At 38.1% G+C, this 27,419-nt stretch overlaps 2 protein-coding genes across 2 annotated transcripts in view; both read right to left on the bottom strand.

The window, feature by feature from the left end:
• NT5C2 (5'-nucleotidase, cytosolic II) overlaps positions 1–2,310 on the bottom strand; it is an 84,286-nt gene extending 81,976 nt beyond the window's left edge. Inside the window, exon 1 of the mRNA XM_080621633.1 lies at positions 2,210–2,310. The gene's annotated coding sequence lies outside the window, so the exon portion shown is untranslated. The remainder of the gene's footprint in view (positions 1–2,209) is intronic.
• Positions 788–27,310, bottom strand: PCGF6 (polycomb group ring finger 6). Its single transcript, XM_080621635.1, has 10 exons — positions 26,937–27,310; positions 25,326–25,425; positions 24,077–24,173; positions 23,218–23,273; positions 22,348–22,407; positions 21,650–21,758; positions 17,783–17,810; positions 15,623–15,721; positions 9,363–9,449; positions 788–2,440 (listed from the first exon to the last, which is right to left on the bottom strand). The coding sequence occupies exons 1-10, from the start codon at positions 27,216–27,218 to the stop codon at positions 2,384–2,386; spliced, it is 975 nt and encodes a 324-aa protein (XP_080477761.1). The 5' UTR covers positions 27,219–27,310; the 3' UTR covers positions 788–2,383.
• Between the last annotated feature and the right edge of the window lie 109 nt (positions 27,311–27,419).

Genomic DNA, 27,419 nt, shown 5'->3' with positions numbered 1-27,419 from the left:
GAGGTAGGAAGCCTTGGCCTTCTGCATTTTAGCTGGCATGTCATTTACCCTGCAGAAAACCTCTCTTTAAACATACGCAGAAGCCTTTTCTTCACCTTTTAAACAGAAACTGACACTGACATCAGAGCCAGTGGCCACACAATCATCTGGAGGCTATGCGAGTCAGCAATATCCTAGAATGACATTCATTTGACTTAACTATCAGATTCTATATAACTGTTAAGCTTTGCAAATGATCCCTTACGTAGACATGAAGTTCAAACCTGGATTAGGGAAGAGTTTGCAATGAAAAATGTGGCTATACTGCTAACATTTTAAGCACAGAGCTATACATAGAAAACAAACCTATGAGTGATAGTGAAACAGGAAGTGGCGATATGAAGCATATGAACCCAGTGACTTGCATAAAGTGCGGACCAGCGCAGCAGAGAAAGATCTGTACACAGGGGATTCAACAGCAACAGCCATAAACATGAATGAAAATAATCTAGAGGTGGCTCTGACATAAAGATGTATGTATTGATGAAAACAGGGGTCCTTTAACTACACAGGATTATTTCTCCTGTATCTGTCTCGAAAAATCATCTTGACATCTTACTGAGTTATTTTTCACTGAAATCCTCATTAAAAGGAAAGATGCAGAAATTCCATGTTACTCCAGCTGAGGATACCACACAGTTAGCTCCAGCGAAGATTCTGGTATGAAACTACCCTTCACCATTGAAACTCCTAATTTAAATTTATCATTCTATATAACCCCACAGCACACCCAGCAGTTTCAATATCAACTGCTCTAATTCTAAGCCTGACATAGAAATACGGGAGCTCAATTTTAAGTTGGCTAAAATAAAGTTTATTTTACTGTTACAATATATAATCTCTTATCAACACAACTCACAAAGTGTTTACAAAATAATCTCATTTTTTGCTGCATTTTAAACACTACTTTAATACAAACTTCAAAGGTAAAATAGGAATTTGTAGCTACAAATGTTTTTGTTATTTTAGAAACATTACAATAATTACTTTAAATAAGACTTTTTTTTTCTTATGGTGTCACCTTCACAGATGATACAGAACATTTATTGTAAAGACCTGAGGAAGGATTCATGAAAGCTTTCTTTAGACAAAGGATGCCAGTCCTCTTAGGCTGGCTGCAAATAAGTGCATTTCAGCTAACCTGAGTGCTCCAAAATGCCTTACAAAGGAATTTCCCCCCTTGCCCAAGTCTGACTATAGGAGGAGGCTTGGTGCATAATGACAGCTTTCATGAATCCCCACACTGATGACCTAGTATGCAGCAAGACTGTTAAGACACAAAACTCTGGTCCTTAATGCTGTGCAAGAAACCATGGAAACAGAAAAAAAAATAATTATTACAGTTGCCACAAAATCTAGTATGTTAAAGATGTTAAAATTAAAGTTCCCTAATATCCTCTGTGACCCTGGCAGTAACAGGTTAGTATTATATTACTCAACCCTGGTCTCCACTACAATGCACTAAAACACACTAAAACGAGTGTAAAAAACTACCAGTTCCATGGCAGCTAGAAAGCTATGTGCTAAGAGATTTATGCTCCTGCTAGTCAAGTCAGCTGACGGATCTTACATGACAGCAGAATGAGGCTGACAGTGATTATTTTACATACAGCAAGCAGGTAGAAAGAGGTGCTACCTTTTCAATTTTCATGCATAGTTTAACCAGCTCACAGCTGGCTCATCTCCATTAAGACTAGAGATGCATGATCCACCATTTGGTATAAGCCAAACTACCAGAAAATAAATTTCCAGTGCAAATGAAAGTGTTTTTCTTGAAGAAAAACAATTAAATTTAATGCTACTTCTCAAAACCCAATGCTTACAATACATCATTTTCTACCTATTTTGGTCTGCATTTCTAAAGTTCCCTTCCTCTTCCCAAATCATATCTGAAGACAGATGATCACAGTACACTTTATTTTTTAGGCAAACGACTGTCTCTTCCCCAAAATAACTTATACTGCCCACTGAAGATCATCCCTGAGAGTGCTGTTCTAGCTAGACACTTAGAAAACAAGCAATATCTAAGGCTGTTCACCCCATGAGATCTTGTGGTCTTAGGAAGTAAAAAAACGCAGCTACTCTGAGCATTTCAGTTCCCTGAGTAGAGTGAAATTTGAAGACAGTAATTTGTAACACAAAGCATAGCCACATCTATAGCTTTACTTACAGAAGCTGGTTTTCAACAATGGTAAAGTCAGATGTTACATTACGAGCACACAGCAGTTCGTGGTAGTTCCTTGCTTCCCGTCACAGGAAATACAATGGCCTTCTTTGGTGAGAAACAGCAGTGAAGAAGCTTGATGACTTCAGATTCTCTTGCCTTCTGATCTTCTACCAATCTTTAAGTTACAGTCATTGGAGATACCACCAGGCCATAGTGCAGAACAAGTAAACCATCCTAGAGAGACGAGAAAGAAACTATCATCACACTAATTCACCTTCTTTATGAAGCATTTCTGTCACCGCCTGGTATGACAGTCACCACTGCATAGTAGAACCTCAGCTTCCATCTCCCTCACCATTTTATACTGTGCCCCTCCATATAGTGAATGAAAGTTGTGAAATATCAAGACAAATAATTATATTCCCCTCTACTTTTTGAGCTGGAGAATGGTGTTAAAAAAGTAGTAAAATCTGGTACTTTGCTTTTATTTAAAAGTTATATTGAGATTATCTCATCTTCATACAATAGGCTTTCGTTTACAACTCATGTTGCTTTCCAACATGATGCTGTGGGGCAGAAAGATGCTGCCAAAAGCTGTACTGGAAGAGCCCAGACTGCTACTACACATTAAGTCATGATGTTTCTCCTCTTTTGAGACTGCTCCACATATTGCTCCACAATAAAAAAAACCTTTCACCTGTGAAACTGGACACTTCCTGACTCATTAGTCTTACTTACGTCACTTAACTCGCACACAGCTAGTGAAAGGTCTAGCACTCACAGTCCGCTTCCACCACTGATCCACTGGGAATCTGACTTGTTTAAATGACTTCTTTATATGGACAGGCTTTAAAAAAAGTTTTCTTTTGAAGAGAGAAATACATTAATCACAATGTTAGAACTTTCTGCCATAGATGTCTTTACAGCATGTAAGGTAATGTATGTTCAAGAGAAGTTATATACTTGGGGGGGGTATACACATTAATGCAATTAATTGCATTAATTATTAATTATATTATAAATATAATTATAAAAATATATAATAAATATATTAATTATATATAACGTATTGTATTATATAATATATTAATTATAATTATAATTATAATTAATTAATTGCAATTAATGCATTAAATGCACATTAAAAGAAATTAAATCTTAAAAAGTTAATTATAAAAACAATAGTAAGACTCTTACCATTTTACAGGTTCTGTATTATAATACAGTAACAGTAGAAAGTACCATATTGGTCTAAACACAGTGTTTTGGAAGAATACATATATGTTTTTAAACAATAATTTGTTATGAACGTAAAAATGCTTCCGACTGGATGGTGTAGCCTCAACTACTCATAAAAAAAAGAACTCTCTGCGCCATTTTGCACTGAAGGAAATTTAAGATCAAGAAACTGATCTCAAAAAGAATGTGCGTTTCCATGTCTCCATGACATGCTCTTTTTAGTTCCCTTAGGAATTCTTTTCAGACAGTGCCTATCAACACCTCTAGGTTCTGCCTAGAAAACGACCTTTCCTTTGAAAAATAGCCTTGTTTTGCCTCCTTGTTTCTGCCTTTCAGCAGAAAACCACCCTAATTGTTACTGTGTATAATTATTTTATTCTCTCTCCTACCATTAGTTGCTTTAGCTTTGTCTGACAGCTAAATGGTGGAAACACTGGAAAAAATGCTACTGCTCTGGGGAAAAAAAAAAAAAAGTGCAGTATGTTATTTTCAAGGAAAAAAGAAAGTGGAAGAGCTACTGGAGTTTTTAAACGTGATGGTGAAAGAAAAGAGATTCATAGCAAAGGAGAACAGATCTGCAGCAGCAATGCTTTCATCAATTTAGCCAACATGCTCATTCAGTAAAACCTGAAACTCTGCTTCTGGTTACTGATATTTTCATTTACTTAAAGAGGAGATTGATATTCTAAGTCAGGAAAAGAGGGCTCACCAAAAAAGAAGCCAATTAAAAAAACCCCAAAATTTAAAAATATAAGGTCCTAAGAATGGCCGTATCAGCACAGACCAAAGGGCTACCTGGCCCCATGGTGAAAATCTTGATAAAAATACATGAAAAGGGAAAGAATGCTACCTCCCTATAAAATTTTCCATTTTCAAAAACCTTTCTCAGGAAGTTCCTCAGCCCTAAGTCAATGTTGCTTTGTTATCAAAGTGTCTTCTGATGACTTGACTTCTATAAACTTGGTCTGCTGCTTTTAAATCTACAAACTTCTGGCACCCAGAAGTCAAACCTAAAGGCAATCAAATCCGAATCACTGGACATGGTGATGTCAGTCATAAGATCAAGACTGAAGATCTGAAAAACGGGTTAAAATGGAGGCACTGAGAAAATTGGATCAAAGTACTATTTTAAAAGAATCATTAATACCAACCAGAAGGCTGATGCTGGAAAGGGCAGCACATTAGAACAGATATAAAAGAGACTATAGCCAAGCTACAACAAATATACTTGTTCCCCAACTCTACAGCTACAGGTGATACAAACGGCTTCAGAGCAACAACAAATGTGCTCTGTGAGTCTCATGCAGCTTCACTTCCATTTAAAAGATGCTTATGATGACAAATGAGGGCGATGCCAACCAACCTTAAGGTCAATGGGCGGGCATGACAAAACCCTATTTTATTCTTGTGTTGTTATATTAGTGCCAGCTCACTAACACTCCATCTTCTCATCATGTTAATAACCAGAAATCTGTTGCTAATTCCTAAACAGATATAAGAGGAGACAGCAGCTTTAACTCACTTCGTGCGTAGCATTAGGTGGAAAGACTGCGTTGCAACATGAAGAAGTGTCCTCACTTCTTGTCAGGTAGAACACGCACTGTGAAGTTATTTATGGACCTTTTGACACACAGTACACTGTTATACCTTCACAAAGGTATACTTATTCGTTGTGCTTGTGAGCTACTTCAACTGAAAAAATAACACACATTCAAGCTTCGCTTTTTGAGGAATTGTAGTCAAAACTCAATTTTTCTGTATAGCAGAGTTTCTTAAAGGAAAGAAATATTAATACAAGAAAATGCTACAATGTATTCTTTGATGAATGAGGTTTCAAATGTCCTATTTGGCAGCAGGACATTTAAAGAAATTATCTACACAGGAAATACCCCTGTTAAACCAAAGAACAAACCCACTGCAATGCCTCTGTACAAACACAAGTTGAGAGTTAAGCCAGTACTGGCACTGCTTACTCTGTAATTATTCACTTTTTAAGCACTATACATTTCTATATATGTTCAGCTGCTTTCTCTTGATACTTTTCTTAAAAGGAAATCCAAACAGAGAACTGCTTATTATTATTTCACTGCTTATTACAAATCTCAAATCAGGCATCCTTCCCTCTCCCCCCAAAAGCAAAACTCTCCAGTGTTTTTTACCACATATTTGTGAACCTGACCTAAGAAAATTGTACTGTTACACACAACCATAGAGTGGAACTGACAGACCAGAACATTACAGCATACACATCTTCTGATGTTATAAAGCAGTAGCAATCAGAAGTGCCCTGCTTTCCAAATTCAATATCCCCACAGCAAAGAGTAAACCACTTCCACAGCAGATGTGTGCTAGAGGGTCACAGTAATTAACTTAGATCACAGCTCTTACTGCCTAGCTCAGGAGAACAAAAAAATACGGTAGCACTGGGCTATAAAAGGTGAGAACTACAGAGGCCATTATAATCTGCAAGACCTCTGTGCCTAGGGCCAAGGACATAAAGGAAGCTACTACTCTTTCTAGCTTTTCTCATGTGTGAACTTACTACATCCATCAGTGACACACTGCTCTGAGAAGGTCAGTTTCAGATAAGTGAAAATAACTAGCAGCTTGGATCACATTGCATTTGTGCAGCAGAGGGGAGCGGTAGAAATTATATTCCCATGTAGTTAACAACAAACTTCCTTCCTCAGCTACTTGATCAAACTCTTAATTACAGGTAGATCTCAATGTTTGGTTACAAAATTAAGCCTTTAAAAAAAATTTCTATCAATGTCTTTCATCTCTTTTTGCAGTAAATTCCAGAAGTTTTACACTGTTTTAGAAATTATGTATATATAAAAAGCCACTTTGCTTAAATACTGTGCAGCAATTTTTTTATGTTTTAGCTCTAAACAGAACTAGAAATCCTACTTCCAGCTAATTAGAAAGACTCAACCTACCACCCAATTTCAGAAGTGTTAAAATGCCTTCAGATCTACAGGATTAAACACGATTTATTGCCGATTTTTTTTAGGCTTATATTTACTTCTTGGAAACTACCATGTTAATTGTTTCCATTCAAGCACTAAAATTTCTTGCCTATTTACTCAAATTAAAAAAAGCTGAATAGGTTATGATGAGGCGAATGTCAGGAATATATATTTTTAACATCAGATCACACTTGATCTTCCCACACTTGTTGGAAACGTACATAGTAATTCAGAACAGCTAAAATCCTGCTAGCTTGTTCCTACAGAAGACTTACATCTAATTGAGGCTCTAGGGCACCACTACACATTGTTACTCAGTGGGAATTAAAAAAAAACAAACCCAAGCCCACTCAAAATCTTCATAAGACAATCTTGAGCATTTAAGAACCATTCAGGAGGAATAAAAGCCCCTAAAAAAATTAAAGTAATTACAGTCCTGAAAAATAAATCTCACACCCAATATGTTTTGCTGCATTGCATTGGAAGAAACTTACAATGTAAATGCTGCCAAAGAATGCATGTTAAAATTAATGCCTTTGGCAAAGAGAAACTTATCTGCATTTTTATAATCACTTTTCTCAGCAAAATAACAACTGCTGTCATCAATGAAATTGCAAGTAAAAAATGTGACTCAAGAGCAGTTATCTTCTTCCTCTAGCAGTGTCTGTACTTATCTAAATAAAACCCCCAAGTGTTTACTCCTTTAAATGACTTTGTATTGCGTAAGTAGCTACTGAAGCTATTTTCTTAGCACGAAGCATCTACAATGACCCTCAGAAACTGGTAAATGAAAATGGCAGTTTTGAAGAGTGTTTCAGCATCCTAGTGAGAGCTGCTAGGGGCAGCCAAGCTCCAACACTGGTTTGGAAAGGCTGGAAGGTTATGATGGCACAAGATGCTCTTGGAGCTCAATGTAAAATCCATCAAGCGCTCTTCTGTAGTTGTAGTTGCACTGGGCAAGGATAATCATGCCCCTCACTGAATTTCAGGTCTTGGTGAAAAAGAAATAATCCTTACCATTTGTAGATTTGACCTATCTTTTTTTCTCCTGGATAATTGTCTAAAAACATATTTCCAAGGTTTTTTAATCCTTGAAATGCATCCTCTTGATTTCTGATAATACAATGTAAGACTATAAACTATGAAACTTTTACAATTATTTCAGTATCAAGAAGCAATTGTGCTTTATTTCTAACATTCCCAGTGCAACTATTTGGCATTCTAAGAGGTTCTGTAACAAAATGAAGAAAAATTAAGGGTGAAACTGATCTTCCAAATTTCCTTGCTAAAGTGACTATGAAAGCACAAGACTCCACAAAAAACAAAAATCTCTTTGCCCAGTAGAGCAGGCTTGCAAGAATTCATCAATAGCATACTGATTTTGTAATAACGAGATTTGAAACATCACTGGAGAATATATCTCAAGACAACTGTTCTCTTTGTGGAGCTGCTGACTGGTACTTCGCCACTAAACATCAGTCAGGCAGACCCAATTCTGACAAGAAATAAAAGACACTAAACTTCAACTAGACAGATCATGTCAGAAATCAAACTGATGAAGTTTTCTTTAAAGTGCTTCCCTAAGAGCATTTCTCACACAGGAAAAGCTTTTGTGCTAAGACAAAGTCTAAAAGCGTGTACCTTTGACTATACCCCTGGACTGAGAAATAAATCACCCCCTGCTATTTACTTAAGCTTTCAGTAGAGGACACTTCCATCACTACGTGTTGATAGCTGTATTTACTTACTACGAGCTCATTATGCTAGGAGCAAGTTTGTTACCAGTGCTGGCTTTCTCCTGGTTTCTATCCCCTGCTCCCTAAAGTAGGTTAGGTTACGCTTTATTTATTTCTTCATGTTATTATATGAACAGCTAACCATCAAGTATGGCATTTATTCCCTTTGACTGCAGAAACGGAGGTACACATAAGCCTCAAAGATTTTTAATGGGTGCCAGCACTAGCATTAGCCACACTTGTCCGCCCTGACTGAGGGACGACTCCTTGTTACTCAGATCAGGTACAGGTGAAGCACTGCCCAAGATACCTCAAAATCAACTTTCCACTTGACCCAGAAATCCTCTTGTAGGGGCTTGAAAGGGCTCAGTAGGAAATCTACATGCAAAAGATTGTGCATATGTGTGCACAAATAAGTCAAGAGAACTGAATTTGTTATTTTAGCCCTTTTGCCATCTCCTTAGATTACTTCCCAAATAAAATACCTATCTAAATCCTATTTCTTCCTACTATATTGGATTAAACAGTAACTTTTCAGATATCCAAGTTTAAATAAACAGCTTACCATTCCTCACAATTTTACATCTGTGTCTTACTATGCACTGGACAGACCACTTCATTGCTTTTGCTGCACTTCTAAAATGGCATGGCCATTATAAAGATGCTTGAGAAGATTCCCAAGGAAGTAAGAAAATGTTTTCTTATTTGCAGAGTCAGCAGCACTTAAGACAGTAAACTATCAACAAGAAATCACTGTCTATACACTCATGCTGTGAGCAGGATTGGTATATTTGGTTTGTGTTTTTATAAGCAAGTTTATTTCCCTGACCTAATCACAAGGCTGGCCTTATTTCGGATGCTTCAGGTCCTTCTGTTTCTTGCAGAGATGCAATCGCCAGGGAGGAAGACAAGGAATGTTAATTGAAAGAAAGGCTGGTATGATTTATCACTTGGTAACAACCTGTTTCAGAATAGAAAAAAATCCCACCACAAAGCCCTCATGTCCAGATTATCATCAAACCATCAAGAACACTCTTAGCACATGGTGTACTTCTCAACTCCACCTGCAATATAAAAAACATTTTGTGTAAGCTGGAAAAATTTTTCTAAGTGACTTCTTCAGACAAGCTGCTGCTACCTGAGAGCTTAAGGAAGGAAGTCTTTTATTTTAAAACAGAAAACCAGGAGCAAAGCCCAAGCTGCCATAGGTACCTGTACTGCACTCTCTCCTATGGCTTGACGAATTTCCCTCAGAGTCTGGTAGTGTTCTAGGAGGTGATCACCGCATATTATGTCCACCTGTGAAAGAACATAAACACCATCAAGTTCAACCTATCTTTGGACAAGTGAAATGGTATCTAAGTCCTTTAAAATGGATCACAAGAGTTCAATTCTAGCATGTTAGACAATAAAGCCATCTTCACCTTCGTTGGCCAAATGTATTTAGCACACACAGCACAGCTGCACTGCCCTAATGCTTCCCACCCCATGCCCCTAACCTGAGGCTCACTTCTGGAACAGTTTTATTGTTTCACTCCCAGTTTTGTGCCTTCACTGAAAAAAAGTTCTCTAGTAACAGCTGTGATAAATCTAATGTGAATTTAGAGCATGCATTAAAACAGTCCCACAAACATCCAGAGTAATTCATTAGCTGCAAAACAGGGCAAGTTTTTGTGCCACTGAGTCACTGCTACCCTCATTTCTACCTTGAGGGAGAAAACATGCAAATAAACCTGCTTAATATGACTGTTTGAAGAAGTGTTTCAATAGAAAAGCTCACTGTATGCCACTGTCAGCAATCACATCCCACAGTCCTCTTTCGAAGTGCAATCAATACCTCCATGATGCAAGTGAAGGACATACTCAGCAATTCTAAGTGATGTCATCTAATGCAGCTAAACGATGCCAATGAGGTCTGCAATTCCACAAGAGGCACTTTTTATTAAGTAACTGCCCAGAAAACCAGTAAATTTTTTTTTTGGGGGGGAATAAATAAATAAAATGAATAAGTGGGCTATTCTGAATTCCTTGCCTTGACTATTATAAAAAATAAGCCTCTTTATGAATTTACTTCGCATAACATAAATCCAGTCTCTAACATTCTAAATTAGAGCAGCTAACATTGCACTGTTTCCCTTTCAACTGCAGCTTGGTTACATTTTGCTTATGAGCAATTTTTAGATACAGAAATGAGAGCTGTCATCTGTGACTTATAATGACAAAACCTCAAAGTTAAAGTTACGAGCACTGACAATGAGCTGTCCCACCGCTTTCTGCAAGGAAAACATCTAAGCTTTGCCACTGCAGTAGTGGGGGAGCATACTGCAATGTCATTATGTATTCTTTTCCACAGACACTTTCACTATAGGATACACTCTGTGCTTAAGCTGTTCAAATTCCCTGAATTTATGCTCTTTCACATGCTGACCCACTCTCTCTCTCTCTCTCACTCTCTCTCTCTGAGTCTTCACGAAAAGATTTGGGAAGATTTATGTCTCATGCTGGCAGACTGCATTGTTCTGAGAATCAAAACACAGGAATTCTACTCCTTGGAGACTCAGAAAGGGCTAATTTACCTCACCATCTGTATAGTATGAGAATGATGTAGGATACTCTGTTCATGTTAGGTTGAATCTTAATGTGCAGAAGATATGAACTGCTCAGCATTACTTTTGATTTTAGCTTCTAGGACAAAACTAGCAAGTAAAAACTAATCTGGATGTAACATTAAATACTGATTAGCTATTGATCCATATATACACACGTGCATACATTTAACAGCAACATTTGACATATTTAACACAGAACCTGTAAGAAATATATTTCTTTTTGAAAGCTGGCTACAGTTATTTCTGCTGTTTCTCATGTATTCTACCCTCTAGTTATTACTGCAGGAAGGACGACATATCTGCTTTGCTTTCCAGTGATATACAAGTTTAATCACTTTTGCTTTATAGGCTTACTTTTATAATTTTTATACCATTAAGGCACTGAAAACTCAATCTTGCACCCGCTGAAGATACATACATAGATATTTTATATATTCCGCAGAAACAGAAAATCTATTTGCCCAATATAGGATGCAGATGACACAGTGACAACTGCTGACAATGTTTCAAAACAGAATCAGAATGCTTGTTTGAAAATATCCCACTCTGATCCTGCTGCTCCAGTTTCAAATGCTCATTATTAAAGACTCAGTGTCTTCTAATATATTGAGAAGTTTTTCACATTTAATATGTTAGAGTGCTCTGAATACCAAACGTCCAATCAACTCGCTCCAGTATCAAAGCCTGAACTTCTGCCTGCTAATTTGATGCTAGAAGTCACTCTATAAAAGCCAAGAGAATAGAACATAAAATGAAAAAAACCCCAGCTCAGCATGAAAATCAGTTGCGAAACGTGTCTCAGAGGAATCCTTGTGCCATACAGGAATTAATATATTCCATTGCAAAAGAAGCACCAGCAACTCAAGTGCTATGGATTTACTATAATTTCAACTGACAGGTGAGACTGAAGCCAGCTAGTACTGATAGGCAGTGAGGCAGCAGTAAATATCCTTTGACCTTTTGCAGAAAGGAAACATGAAGGAGCAGCTGATGGACAGTCCATCTCTTAACAGCTCTGTTAAAATTCTTATTAAAGCAGCCTTTCTATTATGCCACTTATGTTCTTTAGGTGGCATGTTTGTTATTAGAGCTATTTCTCTAAAAGCCATAACAGTCAGCTACATATTAATACTAAGTAGGATGGAGATAAAATTGGAAAATATTCATGCAAGGGACACCCCACATAAAATTAATCCCAAGGAACAATTTGGCCCAGAAAGCAGTAGGCTTCAATCAGCAGTTTCTATGCCAAGCCATACTATCCAGGGAAGGATAAGGAAAAAAAAAGTTTTAGAGATTGACATGAGTATTTGGGCTAGTTATACAAAAAGCTGACAAAGCTTTCCATTTCCTCTAGCTGCTATTTACTTTTCAAAGATACCAGATACTTCTATTCCAGTATCTAAGACTAGCATAAAGAAACTGCATCAGCAGCTACACTATGGGAGCGCAGACTTTCTTCCAATCTTTCTCCAGGCTGTGGTTTACACACATCTGATTATGGAACATTTCTATTCCATAGGCTACATTAATGCACTCAAACCAGCCAAGCTGCAAGTCCTTCAGCAGTCTTTCACAGAGTGAATGGCAAGAAATACTGCTGCAGGATGACCTCAAAGGAAATAACACTTTACAGAAAGCTTCCCATTTTCTCCCCACTCTTCTGCAGAATGCAAACTATACAGACATGCAGTAGTAGATGTTGATGCCAAGTACCTAATGGATTCCAAGCAACATACCTTGTATTTAACTTAAATTAAATGTTACCTACTTAGTTATTACTAAAAATTTCAGTTGCTCAAAAATTATTTTCACACATCCCTCATCAAATTCTAGCAATAATATTCAAGAGAGACCTTGTCATTAGAAATATATATACCTACAGAAAATTGACGGCCAAAGCACAGAGATCAAAACAAAGCACCAGAAAGAGTAAACTACAGTCTGTCAGCTTAAGTGGTAGATAAAAATAAATAAAGCCTTAACCTTTCAGATAAGCTATGAAATCTGAATGGTAATCCATTTGCAAACTCAAATGTGGAAGTCTAGAAATAATTTGAGGCCTTAGACTAGGAAAAAACATAGGCAATGACCTCAAAACTGCTTTTTAGACTTTCATTTATATTGTCACACAAGTCATTGCTTATTTCACATTTTCATTAACCTCAATCCAACCCACTTGTGCAGGTTAATGAAAAAAGGCAAATATTATCTAATATTCCACACAAACTAAGGAAGAGAGGTCCAAGTACAGTCAGTAGCTCAAAAGAATGAGTAACATACTTTCTACCACTTGGTTACTGAATATGCTTTAACAGGGAACAAACAAAATGTTCTCAAATAATACTTTCACAAACTGTCAAACTTAAGCTGATGCTCAGTAGGAACTGATCCCAGTCACAAAATAACCACACCTAGGCTCCTTACTAGAAGTTTCAACAATGAAGCCAAAAATGCAACTGAAATACTAAGGAGAGAATGAAGGAAAGACTCTGTGCACTCCTTACAGTCAAATTTTTTCAAGCATCAGGTAAGGCACAATTAAACACTGCAGGAGGAAGTTTTCTGGAGATCAGTGCAGTGCATTTTAGCACAATAATGCCAGAAATGTGCATTTCTGAAAGAAATTTCCTAGCTTTTCAAGGGAATCTAGTTCTTAGACTCCAGTCCCAAGCTGAGCACACCAAACTCCTGACATTTTATATAAAAATTGATTATTTTAGGTAACAAAGAAGTGGAGAGAGATCAAAATCAGAATTCAAGAAGTAATATTAAAAACAAAAACTTGCTGTGCTTAGTATCTATTTCTTCTTTAATGTATTTTGGGGAACCCCGCAGGAAATGAACCACTCCAGTCCTCACTCTTCCAACTTTCTAAAACCAACCAAGCACCTTTTACATTTATATTCTTTGCACATATGGTTTCCAACCTATTTCCCTAAATTCTTCTGCCTGTGCTAATTTATATTCAGGTTCTTCCTAGATCTGTTTTACAGTTGCTATTTTATTAGTCATCCAAGGAAGCAGAAGAAAAACATATCTCATTAGGCTTATTAAATCTTCAGTAACATATCTGACATATCTTCCACTTTTTGCATATTTACCAACAAACCATCACTTTCAGTTCTGCATACTACAATGAGGTGACAGCTCAGTACACACATTTCTTTAATCTTAAATCCCCATATGACAGAGAAATGATCAATCAGGACAGGAAAAATGATTCCTGCTTTGTTTCCCTAATCTTTTAAAAAATAAGCCTAAATATCTTCAAGAAATCGGTCATCATTTGTGGCATGAAAATCAACTTCAGGTTTCCAGTGACCAAAAAAATACTTGCTCATAAGTAATGGGAGCAGATCACTTAAGAGTGGGGGGGGAAACCAGCAGCCAACAAATCTGACTGTAGAAGAAAGAAGATTCAACATTTTCTTCATACAGGCAGGGCTTGCACAGAAGAGACCAAGAGATTACAACTAGCCCATGACTGTGCCTTACTCCAAGATGGCAAACTGAATACTAGCAGTGACAAAAGTAACTGGGTGAAAGGAAGTCTTGGTATCATCTGCTTTTGAGACATAGTAACATTTACCCATTAGGAGTGGATCACATTCTGCTGGTGGCATCCAAGCATAAAGTAACAAATGGGGGAAAAACCCCTCAAGTTACCTGTCTTAGATGATCTCAAGACTGCAAAATCTGAAAAACATCCAACATGGAGGCCTAGCTTGACTTTGAAAGATGGGTAGCTGCAGTTTCCATTACAGATACTCAGTGTTCTTAAAACTGAGATTCTGTTGTACTACTAAAGAAAACCCAAACAAAACAACTTCTTCCCCTCACATAAACGACTCAATACAAGAATTTTTTCTAGCCTCACTTTTACACTATTTTTATTTGTTCACAATATCAAGTTACCACCACCTGAAAGCTACAGAGACTCTCAGAGAGGAAACCAGCAATTGAAAATACATTTCTTCCTCAGAATGATGAATAATTTATATCTAATTTGCTTTGTTGCCACTGAAAAGGTAAGTGGCATGAATAAATCCTCATTATTAAGGCATACAGTCATGCTGCATTGTCTCAGACAGCTACTGCTGTATGAACACACAGCCTTAACTCTATAGCCAGCACTTAACTTTCACCATTTGCCTAGCCATACCAGTATCAGCTTGATTTACCAGTAACTCACAGCTTTAAGAATCATTTATACACCATGTAACTCCTGCATCTGCTCAACTGAATGGTTGTGGAACTACACTGAAGAATTGAAAACTGGTTCTGACACACAATTCCTATCAAAATGGTTGATAATATGAAGTTAAATTCTTTTGTACCATATTCTGTTCCTTTGAATTCTTATTTGAAGGCATGTACCTGCATCTGCATTCATATCTTACATTTACATCCACCTTTCATTACATCCACTCAGAGCATCATTCTTTCTAAGCCACTGTTTGCTTCTTCGACATTCAGTTAAATTTTACTCTTATTCAGCTCCTACCTGTCTCTTTCACATCCTCCCACGCTCAACACTCTTCTGTCTATATACTCAGTTTTATCTTTGAAACAGCAGTATCTTCTGGTTTTGCATTTAACCTGCTGAAATCTTACATGGCACTTTAGAAACTCTAGGCAAATAATACAGTATTATAATGAAAATTTAACCATGTTGCAAGTGAGTTGAGTTGTTCCTTGTGGATCACAACATTTCAAACATTTCATTTTTTTAATCCTTATTGTATTAAAAGAGCCTAACATTACTTTTTAGACTCTCATGAACAATGGAAATATTCTGTCTGAATGCAGGCATTTACACTGATCACAGTGAACTTGTAAATGCCACTGTAAGTCACGTACCTGACAAGTAGGGTCCAGATCCATTTTTCTTCTGAGGAATTTCTCCACATGTCCAATTGTTGCCTCCCCAGAAACACGCACAAATTTCTTTTCCAAAGGCTGCAAAGAATAAATGTAAGATTTTAGGGTAACATACATTTTCAGCCATCATCCCTTGAAAAGCCCAAACCCAAGTGAAAGCCCAATAACAGAGGGAGACAGCTTAATTTTTTTGACCTTTCTCTGACCTACTTCCAGGTTATCTCATATGGAAAGAACTAAATATGTATTAAGACTCCAGGGTCAAACTTCCTGCTGTTTAAAACAACATTTAAAAATAACTACCTACTGACTTCAGTCCTGTTTCACTATTGAAGTACCAGAGAATGATACTTGCTATTAATTCTGCATGGAAATTAGTATTACACAGCATTTTAAAACCTTCTCCCCCCACAAGCATTTATTCATCAGAAGCACACGAACTATTTCCTGAAGTTTCCTTATTTTCCCCAAATCAGGCTTGTGTGCCAAACACAATTCAGGTAATTAAACCAAGTTATCTTATAATGCAAAGAGCTTATGTCCTTTAGCATTTTAGAAATATCATGGCTTGGCCTGGAATTAACGTAATCCATGAAATTCTAGAATCAATTCAAATATACTACTATGCAGAACATAAGGTCAAGACTAGTCTGAAATCTTTTCGTATCATTTCTAAATACTTTCACAGCAAGAACTACACCGACAAGACATTGTTATACCAGCCTCAAAAATGTTAATGTATCTCTCTTCTATGAATAAAAATTTAAGCAGCTGACTGGTGACATGGGCAGCTAAGCAAAGAGGCACAGAGGCAGCAGATGACTGCATTCAGTGTGATAAATGGATTACTTCTTGTGTCAACCTATTGGATTTTTATGTTGACTTCTGAACAGCTGTGATTTACTATCACGGTTTATCATATTCCTTCAGTTTGAAAGAAGGGTCAGAGGGTCATGGACTACCCTTGAATTCAATCATGAATTTAAATTTGTATCTATGATAACTGTGGTTTTGGAACAATAGTTTGATTTATTCATGTACAAGAGCTAGAAATGAGTCAGACCTGATCTAGGTAAGCAATCTGCTGCAAGCTCGATGATGCTGAATTTATACTTGCTCCATGTATAAACCACAGTTTATGGCCACAGATCTCATAATCTGTTTTCTCCTCACCATCCCCATTTAAAAAAAAAAAACCAAAAAAGCAAAAATATTTGTGCTACCTCTACCATTTATGTATGTCTTAGATTCTATTTTCCTGTGCCTTTCCATCTTTTGAATCCTACAATTCCAATACAGTAAAAGATTACATGCAACGTATACTGAATAATTTTAAATTTCATCTCCTTCTTGCCCTTGAATAGTCTTGTTTTCTAAATGTTTCATCAAAATCGTGGCATGACACACCTTGAGCATCTCTAACTACAGCGTATGAAAACATGAAGGCAGTAAACAATGTGCAGTTCGTCTATGAATTTGTACCGAAACAGATTAGCAAGAAGAGCTGTATTGAAAGAAGAGCCATATTCTTTAGCAAGGATTAGGAATGCTATTTCTTGTTTAGCAGAACAGTCACTGTTCAGACAATAAACTCTGTTAGTGAAAGGATGAAGAATAAGCTTTCTGCTGGCTAAGGCAGAGTGCAGTCCAGACAATCTGTATATTTTTTTGTTATATGCTCAAGTGCAGAGCAGTGTATTATACCTCTGGCTATGCTTCCTCTGAATAACCTGTGCAAGCTTTCCACTACGATTAGGGAGTCTTCCTCAGAAACCAGTATTTTAGACAGTGTCTACACCTTTTTTTCAAGATTCCAATAAAAGCCACAGTAGCACACCTTTTGGAGAGATATGCAATAATAACAAGACAGAATCATCTAGGTGAAACTTCATGAACTTGTCACTTTAATTCTCCCACCAAAACTTCAACTATGTAGCCTCAGAGGCATTCTTTTCCTATTGTGCAATGCTACATAATATTACTTTTGAAAGTACACTGTAATCCAAAGTTGATTATTACTATGATGATGAAAGTTCAGGCTGCACTTAATGCAAAAACCACCAAACTAAATCAAATACATTCAGGTTATACATATTTCTGAAGTAAATCGTAAGAGAAAAATTCAAATAGCATCTGTACCTTAAAGTTCCCTGTGCCTTCATTAGCTCTAAAAAAACAAGAGAACAGTAAACACAGTCAATATTGCACAGGTCCACAGTTAACGACCTCAAGCTCTTAATTGTATTAGTGACTTGCTAATTTAGCAGTCTGGCATATCAATCTTACTTCCTGAACCAGCTTCCTCTCATTAAACTCTAATACATGAAATAAAATGATATGGAACTTATGTATGTATCTTTTTCTTCTACCCTTTATTTGGTACTCTTTCTTTCGAATTTATCTATTTACAACTTTCAGGTTTGTCTACTGAAAATGGAAAAACCCCCAAACACACAGCCTAAAGCCATTTTAAACACAATGTAACATTTATTTTCATCTCAGTAGGTTGTAATATTAATGCTGCTTAAACATCTGTACTTCATCATCCTTGATATTTGGAACTTTAACAGACAGTACCTAAAAAGTTGCTGCCAGAACATGCCCAATCACCGAAGAAGCTTCCTGGGCCAGCTGTTGGCTTTCTAGACTATTTATATCACAGGATTAACACTAACGCTATCTAGGAACTCAGAAAAACAGGAACTGTTTCTCTAGAAGGTGAAATATACACAAAGGGAGCAAATGACCAAATTCCCAGGTGGCTTTAACAGAGGTTGATTTGCACAGTTTGAGCATGTGATCTACTATTGATCATCTATACTCCACACCTCCCATCTTGTAGGGCAGCATGTACACATCTCAAGTAATTAAACTCAATTCATGACATTTCACTATTCTTGGATTACATTAGCAAGAATGTACATATGAGAGAGAAAAAACAATGCAGGATTTCCTTGTGTTGGAAAGGGCAAAAATCAAACATCACTATAAATCTCCTATACGTCTACTAACCATTTGATATAGCAAACAAATGTATTTGCAATGGTTGTGCAGATCATACATTAGCATGGCACTTCAAGTTACTGTAATCGAGTATCTCCACCTCTGAATATGTATCAGAGTTAAGTAAAACTATCATCAAATTCTGCCACTGAAATGAAAATTAAAGTTATTAAGAAACAAACACAGAAAAGCTTTTCCACTACAGCAGTGGAAATTCTTTGATACAGTTCCACAGCCACCGGTGACAAGATTATATACTCTAGTCACAATATAGTCTTATAATTTTAAAGTAACTATCTGCTGGCTGATCAAACCTACTCCAAGTTTTCTTTATTTAAAATGCTTTCTTAATGTCTCATCACCAAAATAAACCCTTTGATTTTGACCACTGAAAAGGAGAACATTAACCTTTAAACATATAAAGTATAAAAGATGATCAAAGGTTAAAAAAGTCACTAAAGCAAAATGCAAAGTAGATGCTGTTAAAGCATCACCTTTTTTTTTTTTCGTCAGATACATTCTGTACTTCCTTCCATCCAAGTAACAAAACCACAGTGGACAGTTTCACCTAGTATAGGTGGTTTTGCACAATATTACCTGCTTTATTGCCAACACTGGAATGGAAGCTTGAAATGAAACTACCAGAAAAACAAATACAAGAACGCAGATTCAAAAAATCATCTTGTTGATTTGACAGACAGGCAGATCCATGTTTACTAGTTTTGAGGTCTAAATTGCTTTTGAAAATTAAAAAAACAAACCAAAACAAATACCTGCTGAGAATCACAGGAGGGGGAAGTAATGAGGAGCTTTTACAGTGGAGGTCTAAACCGAAGCACTTGCACTACAGTGAGTTCAAACTGTATCTAAGCCCGCAGCCAAGACAACCTAAGTGTTCCAGCCTGAAAGGGACATCCCTGGAAGTAATATCCGACTTTTGTTTTTTCAAAGTCATTTTACAGTGACATGATCATTGAGAAATAGTAAGGGCTGCTGGTACAAAGCATGCTCCCTCTGCCACCTGCTGGGCCAGCCCAGCAGTGGCTGGCACCCACCTCGGGTCTCAGCATGGGCATCCTACAAACTACCTAGATGGCAACTCCACAAGATACAGTCGCAGCCAAAGCAATAAAATAAGAGCATGTAAGTCCCTAACCCAACATAAATGTAGGGTAGACGGCATTCGATTTACTCTTTTCTACTGAGATTTTAGACACGGGATTTTACCTTATGTCTGTATATACTGATTTCATCACATTTTACACAATGGGTAAAATGCCTGAGCCCCAGATCACTGGGACCCTGTACTAATTACATTATGTGTTCATTACCACATTCATTAAAGGGAAAAAAGCCTTTATAAGTACAATTAAAAGCTATATTTAAGTTTTAAGAGTATAATACACAATGGTCACGCACTGAACAGCTTTGTAATGTCTTTGCTTTCCTCTTCAAGAGCCTCTCTCAACACACGGCTTTTGGCTTTACTTATGATGATCCCACTCTTAATGCAAAAGCATTAATTTCCACAGTCTCATTTCTTCAACACATGAATGTATTTCCATACCATCCTACTCAGCAGAATGGCAGTATAATACCTTGTTTAAAAAGAGGAACCTGAGACAGTGTTGAATGGTAACCAAGAACTGCAATTGCCAAATCTGGGACATCCAAGATTGGATTTGTCTGCGGAACGCTTGATACTATGGTTTTAGTCATAACTCCTACTGCTTTCAGCTGTGCTTGTGAGGATTCAGCACTTCTGCAACTCAGACATAAAGAAAATGAACACTGAAATTAAGTCAGATATGTGGATGCACAATGATATTCTGTAGAACAGTCAGGCATTGTTCCCTAGAGGTTAAAGTCTAAGACTTTCTCTTTTCTTCCTGCAGTCCCACTCCTCATCTATTTAAAGACATAGAGAAGCCATGTGACGGACAACACAAAAATGAAGCAAACAGAAAGAAAAACCACACCCCCCACCTATCAGACGAAAACTTACCATGGAGGAAATTAGTTCTGCACTCTGAATGAGACACAGGGGAGACAATGGACATAACATATAAAGACTAAGACATGATGTCTACAAAGAATGAAGTTGAATTGAGACAGTATGCTTCACAGCTATAATTTCCAGATTTCTGAGGGCTTAATTTTACACCATGTATATAAGAGTTTCCTATGATCACATACTGCAGGCTATGACCAGTGCTGACAAAGTCAGGCCAAAAAGTAGGCACAATCTGAGTAAAGCGTTAAGAGTTGCACAAGAGGCAAGCCACTCCTCCCTGCAATTGAGTTTCTACACTGTGTGATGCTAGTAGAGTAGTTACAGCTTTCAATTCTTTCTCAATTACCCTCTCTCACATAACATAACCTCTAACATATATATCTGCATATGGACAAAGCAATACAATTTTTCCTTCTTGTGTTCCTGAAAACAACTCAAGTGTTTGGGCTAAATTTCCCCCTGACATCCTATGGTTAAAGGTGCCTCATCTTACAAAAGCTTCAGCAAAATTCATTAGTCTGTGAAACTGTCAGGCAAACTTAACACTAGACCATGTTATTACCCCCACCTATAACATAGAGGGGAACACTACTTTTGCTGCCCAGATTGCAGTTGCAGTCCCAGAGTTTATGAGCAAATCCCAGCATTACCAGCACTAACGGTACTGACCCCTACAGGAATTAAGGCAATAAAGAGTTTTATCAGTTTACTGACTGGTTTAAAATGAAACAAACACGTATAAATTTTAAAACTACACTTTTTATGGAACTATTTTCATAGGAAGATACACCTTACAAATTTAAACATGTTCAACATGTAGCTATGCATACTTGGCTGTCACTACGATAAGTTAAAAACAGCTTGCCATTGCTACTTGAGATAGAAAAGAAACACACAATCAGTGAAAACTAAGAGCTAGTTAATGGTCCAACACACGACAGCAACACCCTCACTTCAGGTGCTTGCCCTTACATTTGCCCACAACTCACCCAATGAACTCCAGCAGTATGGAGATGTCAAGCTCTGGTGGGATCCGGAACACAGAGCCCAGAACTTTTCGAGGTCTTCCTCTGCTCACTGGAACTGGCTGTGGGACAGCTAAAATATTCAAAAACCAAAATGCAAACACAGCTTGAAATAAAAGCAGCTTAAGATGCTCACATGAGCCAAGCAAAACAGATGACCCCATGTAATTAATCTTTTTTTTCTTTAATTACTAAATCAGCATTTTATACATTTCATGCTGTGAATCTGAACCAGCATTTTATTAGCTTTCAGGATGGCATTTCTCCAAAGAGCTGGTTATTTGACAGTAAATAATTACAATAATCCCTCATCTGTCCACAGACTTCGAAGTTTTAATTTTTATTCCTTTATAACGTCTCTAGCTTATTAAGGGCCATAAAATAAAATTAATACACATTTTATCTGTATTTCCTGGTTATAGGCAAAATATAATGGTTAAAAAAAATACCACAATCCAACCACAATCTGGATGCAAGTACTGCCACTTCCATCTATTTTGTAATCTGAGAACTGTGACTAGGCAATCAGACTACCAAGAATCTGCTATTTCCAATATTACATATCTTCTTTAGTTGTGAGCTAATATTTCAAGGAAAGCTCAAGAATAAATGGCATATTAAATATTTCCTTAATAGTGTCCTCTAAAGTGATTACAACTCACCTGGTTTGGGCACTTCTAATCCTCTTTCTTTATAGAAGTCATGCATTTGTTTTTTCTCCCCTGAAAAAAAAAAATAAAACCAACACAATATAAAACAGATTAAAATGTTATTTCAGATGCTGAGAATATCCAAATAGTTTCCAATGGTCAGAGCAGTAAAAACTTTCCAAGTTCCTACAGACCTTTATGATCACTAGTATTCCATATGAGGCTGGGACAGTTAAGATACCCAGACTAAGAGTTTCTTAGTAAAAACTGGGAAGAAATCAGAGAAACTGGTGATAAATCATGCTGAAATAGCTGCAAAAACTAGTATCCTTCTGGCTGTCATGACTATTTTTATACCATCTTTAGTCCATATATATCCACTAGATGTGTATATTTCACTCAGTCCACCCAAGTGGACTGTGCAGATTTGTTTGCTCCTAAAGTGAAAGGTAAATAACACGAGACCATAAGCACATCTAAAAATCAGAAAAATAATGTGACAGTGAGAAACAAATACAAACATTTGAGGGAATCAGTCTTAGCAGCCTTTTTTCAACTGAGCCAAGTGAACTTATTACATGAAATGGTATTTTCTCTACCTACACAAAAATATGACACATGACAATTAAATATTATTTGGATGTTTATCTGGATACGGTGTTTGATATGAAACCTGTGTTTCATAGGATATATACCACTACCCATAATAGCATGTAACAACCAGAAAGATGCCAGTTGTCACAGCTAATTGATGAAGATTTATAATCAGGCATTATAAAGCTATTTTAAAGAGTCCAGAGTAGAAACATGACTTTGAATTAATCTGTTTTCTGTTCAGTCTTTTAAATCTCTAGATGGTAATAAAAAAAGAAAGGTACTTACTCTCCTCCAAATTGACGACTAATTTATAAACTATGTCTTGCAGTTGCCGGTCCAGCCTATTAAAGAGGAAAAATAAGGAAGAAGTTCTTTACTGTAAGGATGGTGAGGCACTGGAATGGGTTGCCCAGGGAAGCTGCGAATGCTCCATCCCTGGCGGTGTTCAAGGCCAGCCTGGACAGAGCCTTGAGTGGCATGATTTAGTGTGAGGTGTCCCTGCCCATGGCAGGGGGGTTGGAACTAGGTGATCTTAAGGTCCTTTCCAACTCTAACTATTCTATGATTCTATGAAATCAGTGTCTTTAGTGCAATACAGAAAGGCTTTCATTAAATGGTAACAGAGATGCCAAACACACTGTTGAAATGTGACACCCAAAGAGAAAAGTGATAGAGCAATAACTCCAGATCTGTCTATATTCAAGTCCTGACAGCAGAGCTCCAACAGAAGCCATGTAAAGTTAAAAGCATCACCCTTCCAAGAATTCACGTACAGTTTGAGAAACTAAAACCTTGATTTTCAGTTAAGTATACTATGCCAACAAAACTCTGTTTAAAAGTAAATCAAAGTACATAGTTAAGATCCCATATCACCTGTAACACAGAGCAAATGCATAAAAATACCTGGGGAGGGGGAACAAATCCTAAAAAGGGATACAAACTAGATAAAACAAATTGAGCATTTTATCCTCACTGTTGTGATTAAACTTACATAAAGAAAAAACAATCTGTTTCTTATTAACTCTTAATTCATTTGAAATACGAAAGCACTACAAGTCTGTAAAACAGAACATTTAAAAGCAAGCACCCCAACTTGAAAAACACAAACCAGCCCAAAACTATAAAAATGGCATGAACTTATTACCTGATATTATAAAGGGGTTGTGTCTGATGTACAACAATATTGCATTTTGGACACCTGTTGCTATAGTAGAAATGTCTCACTATGCAGCTTTTACAAACTGTAAAGAAAAGAAACCCCATAGAAGTTACACATCATTACACATCTATGTAAGCAAGAGGAGCAAGTACACCCAGACCTCTCAAAGTCTGTCAGAGACAGAATTAAGCAATTTCTTTAACTCAGGTAAACAGAAGCTCTCTGCTGTTTTCATTGTACATGTACTTTAAAAATTTGGAAGGAAAGCTACTAAGTTTAAATACTTAAATAACCCACTATCAAATCAGTTCCATATCAGCCTGAACACATCAGGTCTTATCTGTAACATTTACCACGAAACTTCTGAGAGACTGACACCAAGTTGCACTTGCAACATTATGCTGTCCTTACTGACAGCTGTGCATTTTCCAAAATTACAAACTGTGCTGAATGTTAGATGGTATATATCAAACTAGTAAGCAGTGCCCCATGAAAGGGGAGGTTAGGGGTGGGAAGGCAAGTTCTTCCTTTATTAGTGGCTGGAAGGACTAGGAAGCTGTGATTCTTGGATTCAGGTAGGAACACGGGAATGGCTGAAAGCACGAACTTCACAGAAAGTTTTATTAGCTATGAGAAAAAAACAGTCATGTTAGCAATGGAAAAACTGTTAACACAAGGACTGAGGGAAAAAATGACAAGAGTACTGGAATCGATTTTTTATTATCCAAATATTTCTACTTATCAGATTACAGACTAATGGCTCCATGGGTGCATATAACCTTCCTGTGTCTGAACTGGTACTTCCACACAGCTGCTTACTGAGTTCTGTGAATTTACACACTCATATCAACAACAGTTTCGGAAACTCTCTTGTACATTGTAGGCAGAGCTGTTCAACCTTTTCTCAGTTATATACTCAAATTCCTAGAGCGTACTCAAAACCAAATAGTTAAAAAAAAAAAAAAAGTAGCTCTATTTTTGTTTTATTTGTGCTTTATCTTTCCCTATGTCATCTTCCTTGTTAACTTGGGAAACTAAACTGACTTCATGATTGATTGATTTCACGATTTTCTGATGCTTACAACATCCACAAATATATTTTCCTTAAGGAACTGAACAAACAACACACGTCACTGCAAACAGAGAATTATTTTTGTGAAGCCAGAACATCTCAACAGCTGATTGTTGTTCGAATTTGTAGCTAAACTTTCAGAATGAAAATACTGATACTTACAAGTGTGCAGACATTCTGTAATGGTTGTAGCATCAATAAAGTAACCTTTGCAGATGGAACACAGGATGTAAGGGGTCAACTCTGCGAGGTTTATCATACGCTACAAACAAAGATAGTTCGTAAGAGTTTCAATATACATGCTAAACCATGAAATCTCCACAGCCTTAAATCAGGCAAAAAGTCCTGATTTTCCTAAGACATCAATCAATCCTCATACACAGCCCTTTTCTAAAGACTTTCACCTAGTTTTCTGAATTGATGTTTCCGTGAATGGCAATCCAATGAGTTTCATTAACCATACCTGAAAAGCAAACCATAAATAATTCCTTTGGGAAAAGTTCTTTTGGATAAACTATTTAACAGAATATCAAATAATCATCAAGCTTTAAGTGGATACTGGTAGCACATAATATCATATTTTCATGTTGGAAGTACACTTTCTCAAAAAAGAACAGATTTATTCTATAGCAAGGATCCGAGATCTGCCTGAAAAAGGTAATGTGTTAGATTTTTACATTGTTTCTTCTAGTCTCAAAGCCAGACTAAAGGGCTTTCTTTCCCTCAATGACACCAGTCACTTTGCCCATATTTTGTTTCATAGAATCATAAAGGTCTTTTCCAACCTAGTTGTTTTAAGATCAAGTCCAACTTTTACCCCAGGACTGCCAAGTCCACCACTAAACCATGTTACTAAGAGCCCCATCTACTTTTTTAGAAGCTTTTTAAGTGTTTTTTAACACTTCCAGGGACAGCAATTCCACCACTGCCCTGGGCAGTCTGTTCCAATGCCTGATCATGCTTTTGGTGAAGCAATTTTTCCTAATATGCAACCCAAACCTCCCCTGGCACAGCTTGAGGCCATTATTTCTTGTCCTATCACTTGCTACTTGGGAGAAGAGACCGACCCGCACCTCACTACAACCTCCTTTCAGGTAGTTGTAGAGCAATAAGGTCCGCCCTGAGCTTTCTCCAGACTAAACAACTCCAGTTCCTTCCGCCACCCCTCATAAGACTTGTGCTCCAGTCCCTTCATCAGCCTCGTTGCTCTTCTCTGAACATTCCCTCACCACCCTCTCAGCTATACCAAGAGTTTGTAAGGGCTTCATTTAAATAAGACAGATAAAATTAACTCAGGTAATAATAAAAATCACCACATGGATTACACTGCCTAGATAGGGGTCCAGATTCGCACCTACAACTTTCTAAAACATCCAAGTTGACATTCACTGCTTAGAGGACCTGGCTGGCAATCGCGGGCTGCGGCAGACGCGAGGCCTTCCCGAACACACAGCGCTTCACACCCAGCAGCATTCCCACCGCAGGGCGGGCTACCCGCCCGCCTCGTGCCCTCCTCACGCTCACACTGCCGCCCTGACCTCAGTGCCGTGCCCTGCTCCGCTCTCCTCTGGTCGTGGACGCCCGGCCCCCCACAGGCCCCTGCCGTGCCGCTATTGTGGCACATTGTAGCACAGGATACCCCCCTTTCCCCCCCGAGCCGCACGCTTCCACCGGCGGGCCGGGGCAGGCCGGGAGCGGGGCCTGGCGCACGATACAGCCATTGCGCGGGTGGCAGCCGGTGCGTCGCCCCCGTCCCCCCGTCCCGCTTTTTACCTCACGGTCGTCGTCCGAGTCGAGGTCCCCATCGTCAGTCCCGAACCGAGTCCCGGGGTCCCCCTCGAGCTCTTCTTCCTCCATTTCCTCTTCCTCCTCGTCTTCGTCGTCGTCCTCATCGCCGCTGGACTCCGAGCGGCTCCTCTCGAACTCGAAGGGGACGGGGCGCGCCCCCGAACAGCTGGGAGCCCCTTCCATCTCCTGATCCTCATCGACCGGGCCCGCGCCTGCTCCATCCCCGCCCGACAGCCCCGAGACCAAGGAGCCAACGTCCACCTCCATGTCCACGGCTCGGGGTGGGGGGCGGGGACCGGGGCAGACGCGGGACCGTCTACTGGCCGCCGGCGGGGGACAGCAGAGCGCAGCTCTCTCATCACAAGCCCCCTGCGGCGCATGCGCGGCGTCGGCGCAGGGCACGCCGGGAACTATAGTTGGAGCAGCCACAGGACTCCTCCACTGCGCATGCGCCGAGGCTTGTGGCTT

Source organism: Psittacula echo (assembly GCF_963264785.1).
Source record: "Psittacula echo genome assembly, chromosome: 6".
NCBI classification, from domain to species: domain Eukaryota; kingdom Metazoa; phylum Chordata; class Aves; order Psittaciformes; family Psittacidae; genus Psittacula; species Psittacula echo.
Note: the sequence above shows the minus strand (reverse complement) of the source record. Positions and strands in the feature narration are given on the sequence as shown.